Source organism: Manihot esculenta, chromosome 18, assembly GCF_001659605.2.
Source record: "Manihot esculenta cultivar AM560-2 chromosome 18, M.esculenta_v8, whole genome shotgun sequence".
Classification (NCBI taxonomy): domain Eukaryota; kingdom Viridiplantae; phylum Streptophyta; class Magnoliopsida; order Malpighiales; family Euphorbiaceae; genus Manihot; species Manihot esculenta.
Genome location: NC_035178.2, coordinates 12,805,463 through 12,822,994, shown reverse-complemented (window position 1 = coordinate 12,822,994; position 17,532 = coordinate 12,805,463). Strand labels below are relative to the sequence as shown.

Here is a 17,532-nt window from a genome sequence, read left to right as displayed (position 1 = left end):
TCCTAGTGGACATGATTTTCCTAGTGTGCTTGACCTTCTAGAACATCTATGAGCCCGACACTCTAGGTCTGACCATATGAACCTAGGGCTCTGATACCACTCTGTAACGACCCGGAAATCCGACCCGTTACCGGCGCTAGGATCTAGATCGGCTTAAGGCCGCCGGGACCCGTAGCAAGCCTACATTCCTCCTTTAAACCTGTGGAATCCCACATCTCATAACAACATATACATGATCTGTAAAAAAAAATTTTCTTTTCTCTTATCCAAGCAAAACCTGTGCATGCACAAAATCATACATAAACCCCACACTGGAGTCCTCATCAAATACTCCAATGGGGTATCATCATCATACATATCAGCTTGGATAATCATGGTCATTAACATCATTACTCATTAAATACTCTGTACATAATGGGGATTCACACACCTCTAGGTCAAGCACTACTATAATCCTCAATACATCATCAAATCATTAATTACATTACATGGTCATAAGTACTCATTACATCATGTTCATGTCCACTACTATCTATTACAACATACATGACTTAACTTCACTCTAGCCGACTTCCCGATCTATCCTGTACCTGCAACTCTGGGGATAAAGGGAGTGGGGTGAGCTACTAGAGCCCAGTGAGCAGAATAATATAACATAAATTCAAATCATGCTTTCATGTATGCGCCATAACACAAACATTTCACAACAAGGATGAACTTGTCACCATTTAGCCCCTATCTTTCTTACTTATACATGCCGGGGGCGTAGAGCCGTAGCAGGCACACCCGGACTTCCATAATCAGTCATAGTGCCAGGGGCGTAGAGCCGTAGCAGGCACACCTGGACTCACATAGGCTATCATGACATACAAGGGCTAATGGATCATTCAACATTCATCCACATCAACAACAAAGTATGCAATGCAACATATTCGTGAATTCTAATGCAAACAACCTAATATATCTCATGGCATTCGTGATGCGTGAATCATGCTAAAACATTTCATTAATTTGCTTTAAAACTTAAAGTTTATTCCACTCACCTCTGGCTAGCTCTGAAGAGACTCTGAAGCAGCTGGCTCACTACTGGGGGTCTCGGTTCCTCGGGTCCGAACCTACACAGGTGGACTCAAATGAGGGACCAAACATACATGAACATGACTCTAAAATACTCCCCAAAAACCCCCTAGAACATCCTGAAAACATCACATGAAAACATGTAAGAAATGGCTGAACAGGGCACTTTCGGCGGCAGGTTCGGCGGCCGAAAGTCCCTCTGCAGCCGAAAGTCATGCAGGTTCGGCGGCACTTTCGGCGGCCGAACCTCCCAGACAGAGACGAAACTTGAGTTTCGGGGGCAGGCTTCGGCAGCCGAAACTGCCTCCACAAGGGGGTTCGGCGGCCGAAAGTCACTTCGGCGGCCGAACCTGAGTTTCTGCCGAAGGGCAGAAACTTGGCTCCCTTATGTCCACAGCCTCCAAAACGCCTCAAAACATGCATAAACTTGTTTCTACACATGCATACACATCATACATCACCTCTAGGGGTCTCAAACTATAATATACCCCAACTACAACACTTCAAAGAACACATTTCCAATATACATTGTACAAATCACAACATAAATCCATAAACCTAACAACAAGCCTAAACATGCATTCTACCCCATCAACTTGCATAAAACTTTCATAAAACATAAAGGAAGCATAGATCGAAGCTTACCTCTTGAAGATCGAGAGGAAGAACGACCCTAGCTCGGAAAATGGAGGGATTTAGCTCCAAGACTTCCAAGCTCCAAACTTGCTTAAAAACACTCAAAAACTTTTGTGGAACCTTAAAACTCAAAGAAAATGGTGGGGATTGAAGGAAAAACACAAGATTTGGGAGAGGGAGGTCGGAAGCTCGCTGAGGTCGAAAATGGGAGAAAACTCTCCCATTTCGGCTAAGTGCCCCTTTTATAGGTGGCTGGCCAGGCCACGTTCGGGGGCCGAAGGTGCCTCCGCATGCATGCAAGGTTCGGCGGCCGAACTTGGAGTTCGGCGGCCGAACCTGCATTTCCCTCACTCAAAGTTTTCGGGCGCCTAAAGTCCCTCCGAAAGCATGCATGTTCGGCGGCCGAACCTCAAAGTTCGGCGGCCGAACCTGGGTTTTCCTCCAAAGATTGTTCATGCAAAAACTCATTTAATTCTTACTTAAAAACATGAAATACATGAAAACATTTCATAAAATCATAGTTTTACCCTTCTAGAGGTTTCCGACATCCGAGGTCCCACCGGACGGTAGGGATTCCGATACTGGAGTCTAGCCGGGTATTACAAAAACCCCACACTAGAGCCCTCATCAAATACTCTAGTTGGGTCAACATTATATACATCAAGCTCGGTTTACATCTCTTAACATTAAAACATTTCATAATGATCATGAACAAGAGGGATTAACCATACACATTAGGGTCAAGCACAATACTAATCCTCAATAAAAATTCTATACATTACATTACATTCTATTATCTTTCATGTCCACAACTAACTATTACATACACAGAACTCTTACTCTTGCTGACTTCCTTGTTTATCCCGAACCTGCAAACCTGGGGGTTAAGGGAAAGGGGTGAGCTACTAGAGCCCAGTGAGCAGAATAGTAAAACAGTATATTAAAACATATGCTCACATGAAATGCATCACATCACAAACAAATCACATTAAGGATGGACTTATCACCAATAGTCCTTTACACATTCCAATGGTGCCAGGGGCGTAGAATGGGCCTCACTGGTCTTTCTCTTACATCGTGCCAGGAGCGTAGAATGGGCCTCACTGGACTTCCATACCGTATCATCGTCATCATATCATACCGAGGACTAATGGGTCATCCAACATCCATCCACATCAACATCAAAGTATGCAATGCAACATATTCGTGAATTCTAATGCAAACAACCTAGTATATATCAAGGCATTCGTGATGCGTGAACATGCTTGAAATTTATTTGTTTTAAAATATAAAGATCCATTCTACTCACCTCAGGCTGACTCTGAACAGACTCTGAAGCAGCTATCTCACTACCGGGGTCCTCGGTTCCTCGGGTCCGAACCTACACAGATGGACTCAAATGAGGGACCAACATACGTTAACAAGACTCTAAACATCTCCCCAAAAACCCCCTAAAACATCACAAAACATTCATAGAAAACATGCAAAGGAAGGCTGAACAGGGGACTTTCGGCGGCACCTTCGGCGGCCGAAACCCCCTCCAGATTCGAAAGTCATGCACCTTCGGTGGCACCTTCGGCGGCCGAAAGTCCCTTCTAGATCCGAAACTCATGCACCTTCGGCGGCACCTTTGGCGGCCAAAACTCCCCTCCAGAGCCGAAAGTCCACACTTTCGGGGGCAGGGTTCGGCAGCCAAAATTGCCTCCTCAGGCAGGTTCGGCCGCCGAATATGGCTTTGGCTGCCGAACCTGAGTTCTTCCAGAATGGTAGAACTCAGCCTCCATGCATATTTTGCTACCCAAAATCCTCCAAACTCAAACCAAACCAAGCAAAAACATGCATAAACATACTCTTAAGTATTTAGGGGCTTAAAACTAGCCTATACCCCCACAACAATACATTTTATCAAACAATGAACATACATTGCATCATTTAACTCACATAAACCCTAACATTTACAACTAATCTAAACATGCATTAAAACTCCCTAAAACCCCTCAAAACTTTCATAAAACATAAAAGAAAGGTAGGATCTCCACTTACCTCTTGAAAATCGAGAGGAGAGACGATCCAAACTTGGAGGTGGGAGAAATCCAGCTCCGGGGTCTCCAAGCTTCAAAACTTCGTTCTTTGCTCAAAAATCTTCAAAAACAAGATAAAAACTCATAAAAATCATGAGAGACTTGAAAGAAGAACACAAGATCGACAAGGAATGGCGGAGACTCACCTTGGCCGAAAATGGGGAGAGAAAAACTCGCCCATTTCGGACAGGGGACCCCTTTATAGGTGGCTGGCCAGACCACCTTCGGGGGCCTAACGTGCCTCCGCATGCACCCCATGTTCGGCGGCCGAACATGAGGTTCGGCGGCCGAACTTGGGCTCTTCCTTCATTCTCTTTCTTTTCCTTTCTTTAAAACTTTAACTCAAAATTTACTATCAAAAACATGAAAAACATTTTGTAAAAACATATTTTATCCTTCTAGAGAGTTCCGACATCCGAGGTTCCGCTGAAAAGCAGGAATTCCGATGCCGGAGTCTAGCCGGGTATTACATTCTCCCCCCTTAAGAACATTCGTCCTTGAATGTTCACAAAACAAACATATCATGGCATAACACATAAAAACACATAACAACACATATATACTAACCTTAAAAGAGATGAGGGTATTGCTGGAGCATAGACTCCCGTGTCTCCCAGGTGCATTCTTCTACATTATGGTGATTCTAAAGGACTTTCACCATCGGGATTTCCTTGTTCCTCAACTTTTTGATCTGCGTGTCCAGGATCCACACCCGCTGCTCAACATAGGTGAGATCTCCTAGGATCTCCACATCAGGCTCACTAAGAACCTTATCCGGATCTGACACGAACTTCTTTAACATGGAAATATGGAAAACCGGATGGACCTTTATTGTGATAAAAACGGTGCCATAGCACAGGCAAAGGAGCCCAGATCTCATCAGAGATCTAAACACATACTCAGGTGATATCACCTTATTCGAGAGATCATTGATAGAGGAGATATCAAAATATGCAAAGTAGACACAAATGACAACATTGCAGATCCACTAACCAAGCCTCTTTCACAAGTCAAGCATGATCAGCACACTAGGTCTATGGGTATTAGATACTTGTATGATTAGGCCTAGTGCAAGTGGGAGATTGTTAGTGTATATGCCCTAGGCCATTATCTTGGGCCTTTTTGTATGTCGTTTTGGTTATTAATAAAAGAGGTTTTTATCATTATTATTTGTTTGCATGTTACATAATAATGATTATCATCCCTGGTTACTTATTATTATGTTGATAATAATAAAATATAGCTAGTATGGTTATTGATTGATAATCATGAGATGATTATGTATATGTTGATATAATTTAATAATCATAGATACTTGTTAGAGAACAAAATATTGGATGGACCCGCGTTGATATTACTACATGGGTTATTATCATAAGTGAATCTCAAAGTAGTTATGTCTTAATCCTTTGACTTGAGATTATCATAGTTTCCAACATAAGGACTATTATGTTTTGACATAACCAAACATTGTCTTTAATCGGACAATCATAAAGGTTATGATTGAGCATAATAAAAATTATGTAGAGGATAATGAACAATCAAGATAGGATTTGTCCCTCTCTTTGAGAGAGATATCTTCTGGGCCCCTCGATAAGTGAGACTGAGAAATACATAGCCGTGCTCAAATGAATTGATAGTGTGATCAATATCATTTGAATTTATCAGTCTACTTAGAGATCGAGAAATCATAAGTTTGAACATTATAAGTTTGACATTGACCATGACTTATGTTCAAACTAGATATCGTGTGATAAAATGATTAATACATGTTCTATTTATTAGGCTTTATCATACTATTGATCCTCATATTAGTTGGGTAGTCATAATGTCTTGCTAGAGGCCACTTATGACGTATGGGCCTTGTGGGACTGGGCCTATTGCTAATTAATGTGAGGCTATTGGGTCACACACAAAAGAATGTTGTTGATGCGCTATGACATATTAATGGGCTAAAAGCCCATTAATATAATTAATAATAATAAAGTGTTATTATTATTAATAATATTAATTATTAATTATTTATTATTATGAGATAATAATATTTAAAAGATCTGCATGGTGACTAAGCCTAAATATATGGGTGGACTAGGTATACGTTGTATGAGACACATGAACCAAGCGCTTGTGGGCAAGCTGGCATGGCGAGCTTTGCATAGTTGTGATGAGCTTTGGGCTAAATGTTTGTTTAAGAAATATGCTGTTGGTAGAGCTTCATGGGATATGAAGATGAAAAGTGAAACATCTATGAATTGGAGGGCGGTGTGTTTTGATTTGGAGCTTCTTTGTAAAGGAATCAGTCACATTGTGATTTCTGGGAATGAGATACTCTTTTGGACAGATTCATGGCTGTTTATAAGACCTTTGATTGAGTTCGCTTTGGTGCCTGCTTCCCATTTGTGTCTATCAGACAAGATTCGCAACTACTGGATTGAGGGTGTAAGATGGAATTGGGATGTTTTGAGGAAAGTTCTTCCCCAAAATATTTTGAGCTTCTTGCAACCATTAACTCTATCTAATGGTGTTGAGGATGCTGATGGCATGATTTGGAGCAGAAACTCATCGGGTAGGTATTCTGTTAAATCAGGATATGAAGTTCTTTTAAATTCTAATGGGGAAAACCATCAGTGGATTTGGAAATGGATATGGAAGGCTAGAGGAACACAGCGGGTTAGAATGTTTATATGGGAGGTTGCTCATGGAAAAATCATGTGTAACGTAGAGAGGAAGAAGAGAGGTTTCACTAATTTTGATGGTTGTGGCTTATGCTCTTCTGCACCGAAAACGATCTTCCATACTTTAAGAGATTGCCCTTTGGCAATGCGATTGTGGAATCAGCTTGGTGCTGAATAAATTGAGAATAATTTTGTAACGATCTGGAATTCGGACCGCTACCGGCGCTAGGATCCAGATCGACTTAAGGTCGCCGGGACCCGTAGTAAGCCTAACATACATCCTGTATACCTGATAAATCCCATACATGATCATCCATATACATAGAATAGTAAACTTTTTCTTTCCTTTACCAAGCTTAACCTGTGCATACTCATCATCATAAATATAAACCTCACACTGAAGCCCTCATCAAATGCTCCAATGGGGTAACATATCATACATTAAGCTTGGTTTACATAAAACATCATTAACACATTACATAGATCATGTATATAAAAGGGATTAACCATACATACTAGGGTCAAGCACAACTCTATACCTCAATAACATCATTACATTACATGACTGTTCAATACTATTCATTACATCATATTCTTTCTCATGTCCACTTACTAACTATTACATACATAAAGCCTTCCTACTCTAGCTGACTTCCCGGACTGTCTCGTACCTACAAACCTGGGGTTAAGGAAATGGGGTGAGCTAAAAAGCCCAGTGAGCAGAACCATAAAACATTATCATAAATCATGCTTTCATGGAATGCATCATAACACATACAATTCATATCAAGGATGGACTTGTCACCAATAACCCTCTCAATCTAATGTGCCCGGCCCTCGACGGAGCTCCGCTGGACTTCTATAATCATCACATAATGCCAAGACGCGTGGACATGGGCAGCCCTGGACTTTCATTAATCATCATACATAAATAAATGCCAGGATGCGTGGACATGGGCAGCCTTGGACTTTCATCAACATCCGACATATTGAGGGCTAAAGGTTCATCCAGAATCCATCCACATCAACAACAATTTATGCAATGTATCATATTCGTGAATTCTAATGCAATACAACCTAATATATACATGGCATTCATGATGCATGAAACATGCTAAAAACTTTCATTAATTTTAAACATAGTTCAGTTCTACTCACCTCTGGCTGACTCTGAAGCAGCTAGCTCACTGCTGGGGTTCTCGGTTCCTCGGGTCCGAACCTACACAGGTGGACTCGTATGAGGTACCAAACAAACACTAGCATAACCCTAAACAACTCCCCAAAAACCCCCTAAAACACCTCAAAACATTCATGCAAAACAGGCAAAGGAAGGCTAGACAGGGCACCTTCGGCGGCCGAACCCTCTTCCAGATCCGAAAGTCATGCACCTTCAGTGGCACATTCGGCGGCCGAAAGTTCTCTCCAGATTCGAAAGTCATACATGTTCGGCGGCAGGTTCGGCGGCCGAAACTGCCCTCCAGAGCCGAAAGTCCAACTTTCGGGGGCAGGGTTCGGCAGCCGAAAGCTTGCCTCCACAGGCAAGTTCGGCGGCCGAAAGTGCCTTCGGCTACTGAACCTGAGTTCTCCCAAAGTGGCAGAACTCAGCCATTCTATGCACATTGCCTCCCAAACTTTTCCAATCATGCATTCAACACTTCTAAAACATGTATACACACATACATGAGCATATAGGGGTCTCAAACTATCTTAAACCCCAACAACAACACAAATAACAACTCATACAACATTCATTAACCATAAAGTTAACATTAACCTAAACATGCATTTCTACAAAAAAATCTCATAAAACTTGCTTAAAACATGGTATAAGCTAAAGATCCACTCTTACCTCTTGAAGATCGAGAGGAGAGACGACCTAAACTTGGAGAAATGGAGGGAGAGAGCTCCTGGGTCTCCAAGCTTCAAATCTTGATCTTAGCTCCAAAAATCTTCAAAACCAAGCTAGAACTCGTTAAAACTTGAAAGATTTGAGGAAAATCATCAAAACGAACCATGGGAGGGCATGGACTCACCTTTGGCCGGAATTGGGGAGGAAACTCGCCCATTTTCAGCCATGGGGCTTCTTATAGGTAGCTGGCCAAGCCACCTTCGGAAGCCGAAGGTGATGCCAAAACTCATGCAAGTTCGGCGGCCGAACCTGGATTTTCCTCCATGGTCTTTTTCATTTAAAAACTCAATTTCTTTCTTACTTAAAATCATAAAATACATGAAAACATTTTATAAAAACATGATTTTACCCTTCTAGAGGTTTTTGACATCCGAAATTCCACTGGACGGTAGGAATTCCGATACCGGAGTCTAGCAGGGTATTACAAATTTCTTTCGTACCAATGATGTGTTTAGGTGGCTGGCCTCTAATTTACAGAGTATTGATGCTCAAATCAATGGTGTTTCTTGGGATATTGTGTTTGCTATCGGTCTATGGTGACTATGGAAGTGGCGAAATTCCTTTATCTTTGATCGTGATTCTCACCACTCTAAGCTCTCGTCGGATTTTATTTTGAAGGAGACTAAAATGGTTCAAGTGGCATGGCAGAGAGACTCGCTGCACAAGGATGAGTTGAAGTATTTGTCTTTCATTACTTGGCAACCAGGTGGCTTAGGATGGGTAACTGTTAACACAGATGGGAGTGTGAATTCTCGTGGTGGAGGTTGTGCTGGTGTCTTTAGGGACCATTTCGGTCGCTGGCTTGGTGGTTTTATGCTTGCTTTGGGTAGATGTGATCATTTGGAAGCGGAGTTGTGGAGGATTTACAGTGCTTTAAAGTTGGCTTAGAAAAGAGAGTGGAAAAGATTGAATTACAATCTAATTGTGCAGCTGCTGTGATTTTAGTTCAAGGACAAGGTCAAGGAGCTTTCAAAATTGCTAATTTATTAAGGAACATTAATAGCCTTTTGCAGCAAGATTGAGATGTGAAAGTTAAAAAGATATTTAGAGAAGCTAATAGTGTTGTGATCATTTTGCGAGATTAGCAATGGCAGGAGTGGCTGAACTGGTGTGGTTGGATAATCCAGACTATGAGGCTGGCTTACTGCTAAATGCAGATTGTATTGGGGTTGCTTGGTCTAAATTAATTTAATTGGGATCTCTCCCTCCTATATATATATATATATAATGAAATTAAATTTAATTATTTTTTACTTTAATTATCATTTATTAAATACTTTAATTTTTAATAATTTAAATGAATAGAATAAAGGGTATTTCAAAAAAAAATATCTTTTCATATGTTTGATTATTTTAATTTTTAATTTAATAATGAATTTATAAATTAATTTTTTTTATGAACTAAAAATATAAATATTTAATTTTAAAAATATAAAAATTAATTTAATAATTATATTAAAATTTATGAATTAAAGTGTAATTTACCTATAAAAAGTTTTTGAACGGAAAAGGCATTCGTCATCGTAAACGTCAAAACTGAAATGGGGACTGATTAGCCTACCAGAGTAGAACGATGGGAAGAACCTTCATTTGCTTTTCACCTCAAGAAGCCGTCGCCGGCTTGTCGGTTCTTGATTCTTTAAATACCCTCTTCTCCTGCTGGGATTCTCCATTCCATTCTGCTTTCCTTTTATTTTCATTTAAAATCTTTGAAATTCATTGAATGACTTTGGCAACTAAAGTTCACCAAAAAGAACAGAACTTAAACATCACTAGCATGTCTGCTCAATCCCCCACTATTCCTCTTCTCACACCCTACAAGATGGGGAAGTTCGATCTTTCTCACAGGTAGTATTAATGCTCTCCTTCTTCAGACTACCATTGTTTTGAACCTTTTTGTTACTGGGTTTTAGTGTTTTTTTTTTTATTTTTTTATTTTTTTTATGATGAGGCTTTCGGTTTGTGGATTTGTTGTCTTGCACTTTGTATTTGTTTTCAATATACGATGAACAAGTGTTTGCGATAAGTCCTAGATGGACTAATATTCTTTTTACGGGTCAGCTTTTCTATTTCCACCATCTGATGTCAGAGGCAGGGGCATTGTTTTCTCAAAGTAAATGCAGCCCGTCTAGTAGTCGACTCTTTGCTTAATGAATTTATAGAAGATAATCAAATGTTTTCTCTCCTGTTTTTACTGCTACAAACAATATTTATTTGCTAACTTCGTTGGCTTAGAAAGTTTGAAGCTTGATGATTTTTGTTCATCATTTAATCAATATTTCTCTTTCAGAATTGTTCTAGCACCATTAACCAGGCAGAGATCTTACAACAATGTTCCACAGCCTCATGCCATCTTGTATTACTCTCAGAGAACTACCAAAGGGGGTCTTCTTATATCTGAAGGAACGGGAGTTTCTGACACTGCTCAAGGGTAATTTTTGTTATGCTTTAATGTGTCTAGCTGGCCATTTTTCATGTTCAAAATTGAAAGGGGAAAGCAGATTTTTGTTTTGCTTTCCTAAATTGGGATAATTGAACTTTCATGATAAAATTCCTCATTTGTTTTTATTTATTAAAGGTACACCTATACTCCTGGTATTTGGACCAAAGAACAAGTTGAGGCGTGGAAACCCATTGTTGATGCTGTTCATGCCAAAGGCGGTATATTCTTTTGTCAAATTTGTCATGTTGGGAGAGTTTCAAATTCAGGTGTGTGCTTGGGACGTCTGTATTTGTTGCCACTATTTAAATAGAATGTTGGATTTGTCATTGATAATTGATATTTTCATTCTAGTTGTCCATGAAGATCTTTTCCTTTTATTAGTTTCTTTGTGTTTTTAATCATTCTCGGCTGTTCCTTTCAAATTCACACATGAAAAGTTTCTCTATTTACGAATGTTCCTCTTTGTAGGCATCTTGATTTTACATCAAAAGTTGGTGTTTTACAGGTTTTCAGCCAAATGGGCAAGCTCCAATCTCGAGTACAAACAAGCCTTTGGCCCCTCGACTTAAAGCTAATGGCATTGATATTGCGCAGTTCACACCTCCGATGCAACTAAGAACAGATGAAATTCCACAAGTTGTGAATGATTTTAGAATCGCTGCAAGGAATGCAATTGAAGCTGGTAGGCTTTTTAAATAACACTGGTTTGCTTTAGTGTTAATGTCGTTGGAGTTATTGAACTAATCACTGATCAGTGAATTACTCGTCTGCTGGTTCATATGATCTCAATAGTGAGAAATGTGATTCATAGTCTTTCTTTTTTTGTTCTTCAAGTTTTAGAATCTCAATTATATGGCTTGAATTTTAAATATATTTTCTTATGAGCTGAATTATGACCTGACCCAAAAAATTCTGCAGAGCTACTCAATTGAATAAAACATGAAAATCTATGTTGGGAGAATCGCCCCTGTGGTATGGAGGGGTTGTAAATACTTGTAATGTTTTCTCAATCATATTAGAACTAAATCTCCACTTTGCCTGTGAATGAAGACTTTATGGTCGAACCACGTTAAATTAATTTTGTTGGGTTTCTCTTCCTATTATTGTGATTTTGAGTGTGTGTTCTTAGTATTGTGCTTTTGTCATAACATACAACTTTTAAGTAGCATTTGAACTAGTTACCAATACTAATGTTCTTTACAGGGTTTTATGGAGTTGAGATCCATGGGGCTCATGGTTACCTGATTGATCAGTTTATGAAAGATCAGGTGAATGATCGAACAGACGAATACGGGGGATCTCTGGAGAACCGTTGCCGTTTTGCTTTGGAAATAGTTGAAGCTGTAGCCAATGAGATAGGAGCAGATAAAGTTGGAATTAGATTATCTCCATTTGCAGACTTTATGGAATCTGGAGACTCAAATCCTAAAGCTTTGGGACTTCACATGGCTGAATCCTTGAATAAATATGGAATTCTTTACTGCCACATGGTTGAGCCAAGAGTGAAAACAGCAGGAGAAAAATCTGAATGTCCAGAGAGTCTTCAGCCCATGAGAAAGGCTTTCAAAGGTAATTTTCTTGTTGCAGGAGGTTATGGCAGGGAAGATGGAAATCAAGCTATAGCTGAAAATCTTGCAGATCTCATTGTTTATGGTCGTATTTTCCTAGCCAATCCAGATTTACCAAGAAGATTTGAGCTTAATGCTCCTCTCAACAAGTACAATAGAGATACATTCTATACATCTGATCCTGTAATTGGTTATACTGATTACCCATTTCTTGAATCCACTACTTAATTATTTTTCTAGCTGAAGCATTGATGTTCATCAAGTTTCTGGCTTACTTTCATGAATCGGTGAATCATTTGATTCTTGCGATTCTGTTTCGATTCTAATGATTCATGTCCAGTTACATTTCCAATTGCCCCATAAGATTCAAATCAATCTTGTATAGATTTGATAAGAATTCTAATAAGACTGATTTATGCTATTTAGTTTCTCTAATTAAGTTAAAATAATTTAATTTGAAGGTTCGAATCACTGATTTATGCTATTTAGTTTCTCTGATTTATGCATGTTCGGCGGTCGAACCTGGATTCCCTCTATAGTCTTTTTCATTTAAAACTCAATTTTTTTCTTACTTAAAACCATAAAATACATGAAAACATTTTATAAAAACATGATTTTACCCTTCTAGAGGTTTTAGACATCCGAGATTCTACCGGACGGTAGGAATTCCGATACCAGAGTCTAGCCGGGTATTACAAAAAAAAAGCCAATCTAGATATGCCATGTGTCCAAGATCGTGAAGACAACTGTCACTTTCGAATCTAAAGAATAAAAAATCAGCAGGAGAACCTCTGATGTAACACAACAATCGCCCAAAGTAAATCATAAGCTGTCACCATTAGACAAGACCACGTGGCAAGGTCTGATAAGCCAATACACTTCGTAGAAAAGAAGACTTGAATATCGTAACACTCGATTTTTTTATCAAGACTTGCCCTCTCCTGAATAGGTCGAATCTTCACATAAAGTTATTATTAGGGAATATCATCCAGCAGATCCCCATTATGCCAATAATTACGGGATTCTCGATCAATTAGCTGGTGGAATCTCTTATCAATTAGTCGGTGGAATCTCTTATCAATTAGTCAGCACCTGCCGGATTTTTAAGACATGCCGTAATTAACTCCATTTTCTTACAATATAAAATTTAATGATCGTAGAGATAAATGTACACAGTTCTTATACACCTACTCTTGAATTCCAAGTAATTCTTTACACTTACCTTATTCTCGAGTTTACTGATTTGAGCGTCAGAGTAGCTGTCGTTGATGCCAACCACCTCAGTTTCTCTCTTTTGCAGATTGACCAATGGCAATATAACTTCATTTCTGTCACATCAGTTATAATAATTAATTTATATTTACTATAGTCAATAAAAGAAATATGGACGATAATTTTAAAAGAAATAAAAAAATAACTTTTTTTATTAATTAAAGATTAAGATATAACTTTTTTTTATCCACTGCTCTATAGGTGATATTCAGTAATTTGAATATGACCTTACTTAATAATAATTTTAAAAATAGCATTTAAGTAGTTTAAGGAAATAAATTACGAAATATTATTTCTTATATTATTTGAATAATCGCTACTTAAATAATCATTGGCTAATAAAACTGTAAGTAACTTTATTAAAGTAACTAGTATTACTAAAAAATTAGGGTAAACTGCAATTTAGTCTATCTGATTTAGTGAAATACAACCTTTCGTCCCTCAATTTTAAAAAACCTTCAATTTAGTCACTTTGATTTTTAAAAACTATGCCATTGGTCCCTCCCGTTAGATTTTCAGTTAAATCACCTTTAATTTTAATTAAAAGACTAAAATATCCATAACAGTTTCTTCTACTCCTGACCTCACCTGCTTCCTCCCAAATGGCCACTTGCAGGTCCACTACTAAAATACAACCTTTCTACTCCTGACCTCACTCGCTTTATAACTTGCAGGTCCACTACCAAGCGAACTCCCATTGCGAAATCCTCTGCTTCGTCCACTGATGACTCATCTTCTTCCAATCGGAGCTCCTCTGCTTCGTCCACCACAGCTTCTCTAATACTTTCCACACTCTCTCGACATCAATGGCTTCCATATCTCTTTTATAGCTTCTGTTTCTAATCCCAAAATCCATCTAAAATGACGACACAACACTGTTTGGCAATGACATTGCTACTCCTTCCGCCTCCTCCGCTGATAATCTGTTCACATCAAACCCTCTACCTGATCCAACCCGATTCAAACACCATTATAACGTTAAGAACAAAAAGTACCCACAAGTTATAAAGCGAAACATGCAAAACTCAGATCTTCAACACCATAGCAAAGCTGTGATGCGTTAAAAATCACAGAATAAAAAGGAGAAAAGAATTTCACCTCAGAATCACTAATTTGATATCGGACAACAGATACAGAGCGTCGCCTCCTTGAATTATTATCGGAATTAACCCATCCCCCGACATAGCCATTTCGACCACTAGCTTTCCCTTCACCAACTCACGAACCGTGCCTTGACACGGACCTCCCTCTTCTTTGCGACACACTGACTTTATCCCCAGAGCTGACATCCTCAATTCTCGAATAAGAACGGCCTCGATCAGTAGGGGTGAGCATTCGGTCGGTTCGGTTCAAAACCGAACCGGACCGAATAAACCAAAAATCAAAATTTTAGTGTTTATAAAAATCGAACCGAACCGATTTTGGTCAGAAACCAAATCGAACCGAACCGGTTTGATTCGGTTCGATTCGATTCGGTTTGATCGGTTTCGATTTTTAATAATTTTTTTATTTTTTACACTTTATTTTTAATATTTTAAAATTTAATTAAAATATTTTAATCTTAATATGATTTAATTTCACTATATTATTGAAAAAATATATTATTATCACTAATCGGTTCGCTTCGGTTTTTTTGATTTTTTCTGATCAAAATCGAACCGAACCGAAATAACCAAAATTTTTGAAATTAAAAACCGAACCGAACCGAAATGTATAAAAAACCGAACCAAATTTTCAAATCGGTTCCGTTCGGTCGGTTTTTTCGGTTTGAACCGAATACTGCTCACCCCTATTGATCAGCAGAACCGAAGAACTGAATAGCGAGATCATCGAGAGTAACATTCGGGAAATCCGATCCCCTAACAGTGTTGACGAACCTCCCTCTTGGAAGAGGCGCGTCGCCAGATAAGTCATCCCCTGACGGAGGCAAAGGCCGGGAGAAACAGCTGAGGCTCCGAGAGCGGCGGTGAGTCGAGGAGCTCAGATTGGAAGAAGAGGAGTCATCAGTGGACAAAGCAGAGGATTTCGCAATGGGGTTCGCTTGGTGGTGGACCTGAATGCCGAAGTGGCCATTTGGGAGGAAGTAGGTGAGGTCAGGAGTAGAAGAAGCTGTTATGGGTATTTTAGTCTTTTAATTAAAATTAACAGTGATTTAACTGAAAATCTAATGGGAGGGACCAATGGCATAGTTTTTAAAAATTATAGTGACTAAATTAAAGGTTTTTTAAAACAGAAGGATGAAAAGTTGTATTTAACTAAATCAGAGGGACTAAATTACAGTTTATCCAAAAAATTATTATAGCGTTTCAAGGTTAAGAGAAATCCTTTATTTTTTACCTTTGATATCTGTTAAAACAGTTAATAATTAGTATTATCAAATATGATATATTCACTCTACATCGTACTTTGAATATGATTTAAATATTCAAGTGTTTTAAAAATTATTATTGAAGAAGCTCAATGAGGGGCTGAATTAAATTTTTGAGCTTTTATCGGGTTTAATCTCGAATAATTTATTAAGAATTATAATAATATATTAAAATTTTAATTTATTTATAAATATATATTAAGAAAATTTAAGTTTGATTCAAAAAATTTATATAGAATTTGAGTTTAATTTTTTTATAATATTAATCTCAATTTGCTTAATGAGATTATTTATGAGTCTCATCGCGAGTCTACCCATGAATTCAGAAAACGAATCGATGTCATGAATTTCAACAAATTGAATACTATAAAATTTAAATTTAACTCGTTTACTAAATGAACCTAAAAATTGAGCTTGACTTTGATTTACTTAGAAATTGAATCGAATATAGTTGAATTTTTATTAAGTCGAACCTCGATCAATACTATATTTGTAAAATTGAATAATATAATATATGATTTTGTAAAAGTTTATTTAAAATTTTCTTGCAAAATGAACCATACCAAATGGAAAATTATCTTTTTAGAATTAAAAATTTCATAAAAATTTAATTTTACTTTTTTTTTCATCTAATTTCTGGTTAGAATGAAATAACTCATTTTTTTAATTTATAAAATTTTTAATTTTAAATAAAATGAGATCATTCATGATTTTTTTTAGATTTCATTTTATATTTGTTTTGTAATAAATCATTGATTTTTTTTTTAATTGTGCAAAAGGGATTGAATGTAGGGGGGGATGAACATGGGGATAATTCACTTGGTCGGATCAACGTCATAGTTTATAGGCAAGCGCATACGTCAGGAAGTCTAAATCTAATGGTTAGCTGCCACTCGCGTGCTGTTAATTTGTCCTAATAAAAATTTAATATGAATCAATTATTTTTTTTACCGTCAAAAATAAACTTTTATATTTTAAAACTGTTAAATTCAAAGTATTTTACCCAAATAGAATAAAGATTGGAAATAAAATAAATTAATGATTAGGGAGAAAAGTAAGAAAATTGTTTTTTAAATAATAAAATTATAATTTTAACCCTAAATATTCAAAAGAATATAACAAATACATGAATTATTTGTAATTTTATTTTTTTTTATTTTTCTCAATATGGAGAAAATATGAGAGTGGATTATAAAACTTATTTTCTTTTGAAATTTTTTTCTCCTTTATATTTTCCTCTAATTAAAATAAAAATTGAAAGAAAATAAAGTTATTTTCCTTTAAAAATTCTTTTTTTTTTCAATTTTCCTTTCAAATATTTGAATAATTGGAAATTAAATTAAGAATATTTTTACAAATTAAGAATTTTTATTTAAATAAGAAATACTTGAATTGGAATTTTTAAAATCAATTAATAAAGAAATAGAATTTGACGTAATAATAAACATTAGTCATAACGTAGAAAACGATTAAATTTATTCTATTAAAACATAAATAACATTG

At 37.4% G+C, this 17,532-nt stretch overlaps 1 protein-coding gene across 1 annotated transcript; it reads left to right on the top strand.

The window, feature by feature from the left end:
• The first annotated feature begins 9,913 nt into the window (after positions 1-9,913).
• On the top strand, positions 9,914-12,634 carry LOC110606122 (putative 12-oxophytodienoate reductase 11). Its single transcript, XM_021744884.2, has 5 exons — positions 9,914-10,226; positions 10,669-10,809; positions 10,957-11,087; positions 11,327-11,503; positions 12,025-12,634. Exons 1-5 carry the CDS (start codon positions 10,102-10,104, stop codon positions 12,615-12,617), a joined length of 1,167 nt encoding a protein of 388 aa, XP_021600576.1. The 5' UTR covers positions 9,914-10,101; the 3' UTR covers positions 12,618-12,634.
• The last annotated feature ends 4,898 nt before the right edge of the window (positions 12,635-17,532 follow it).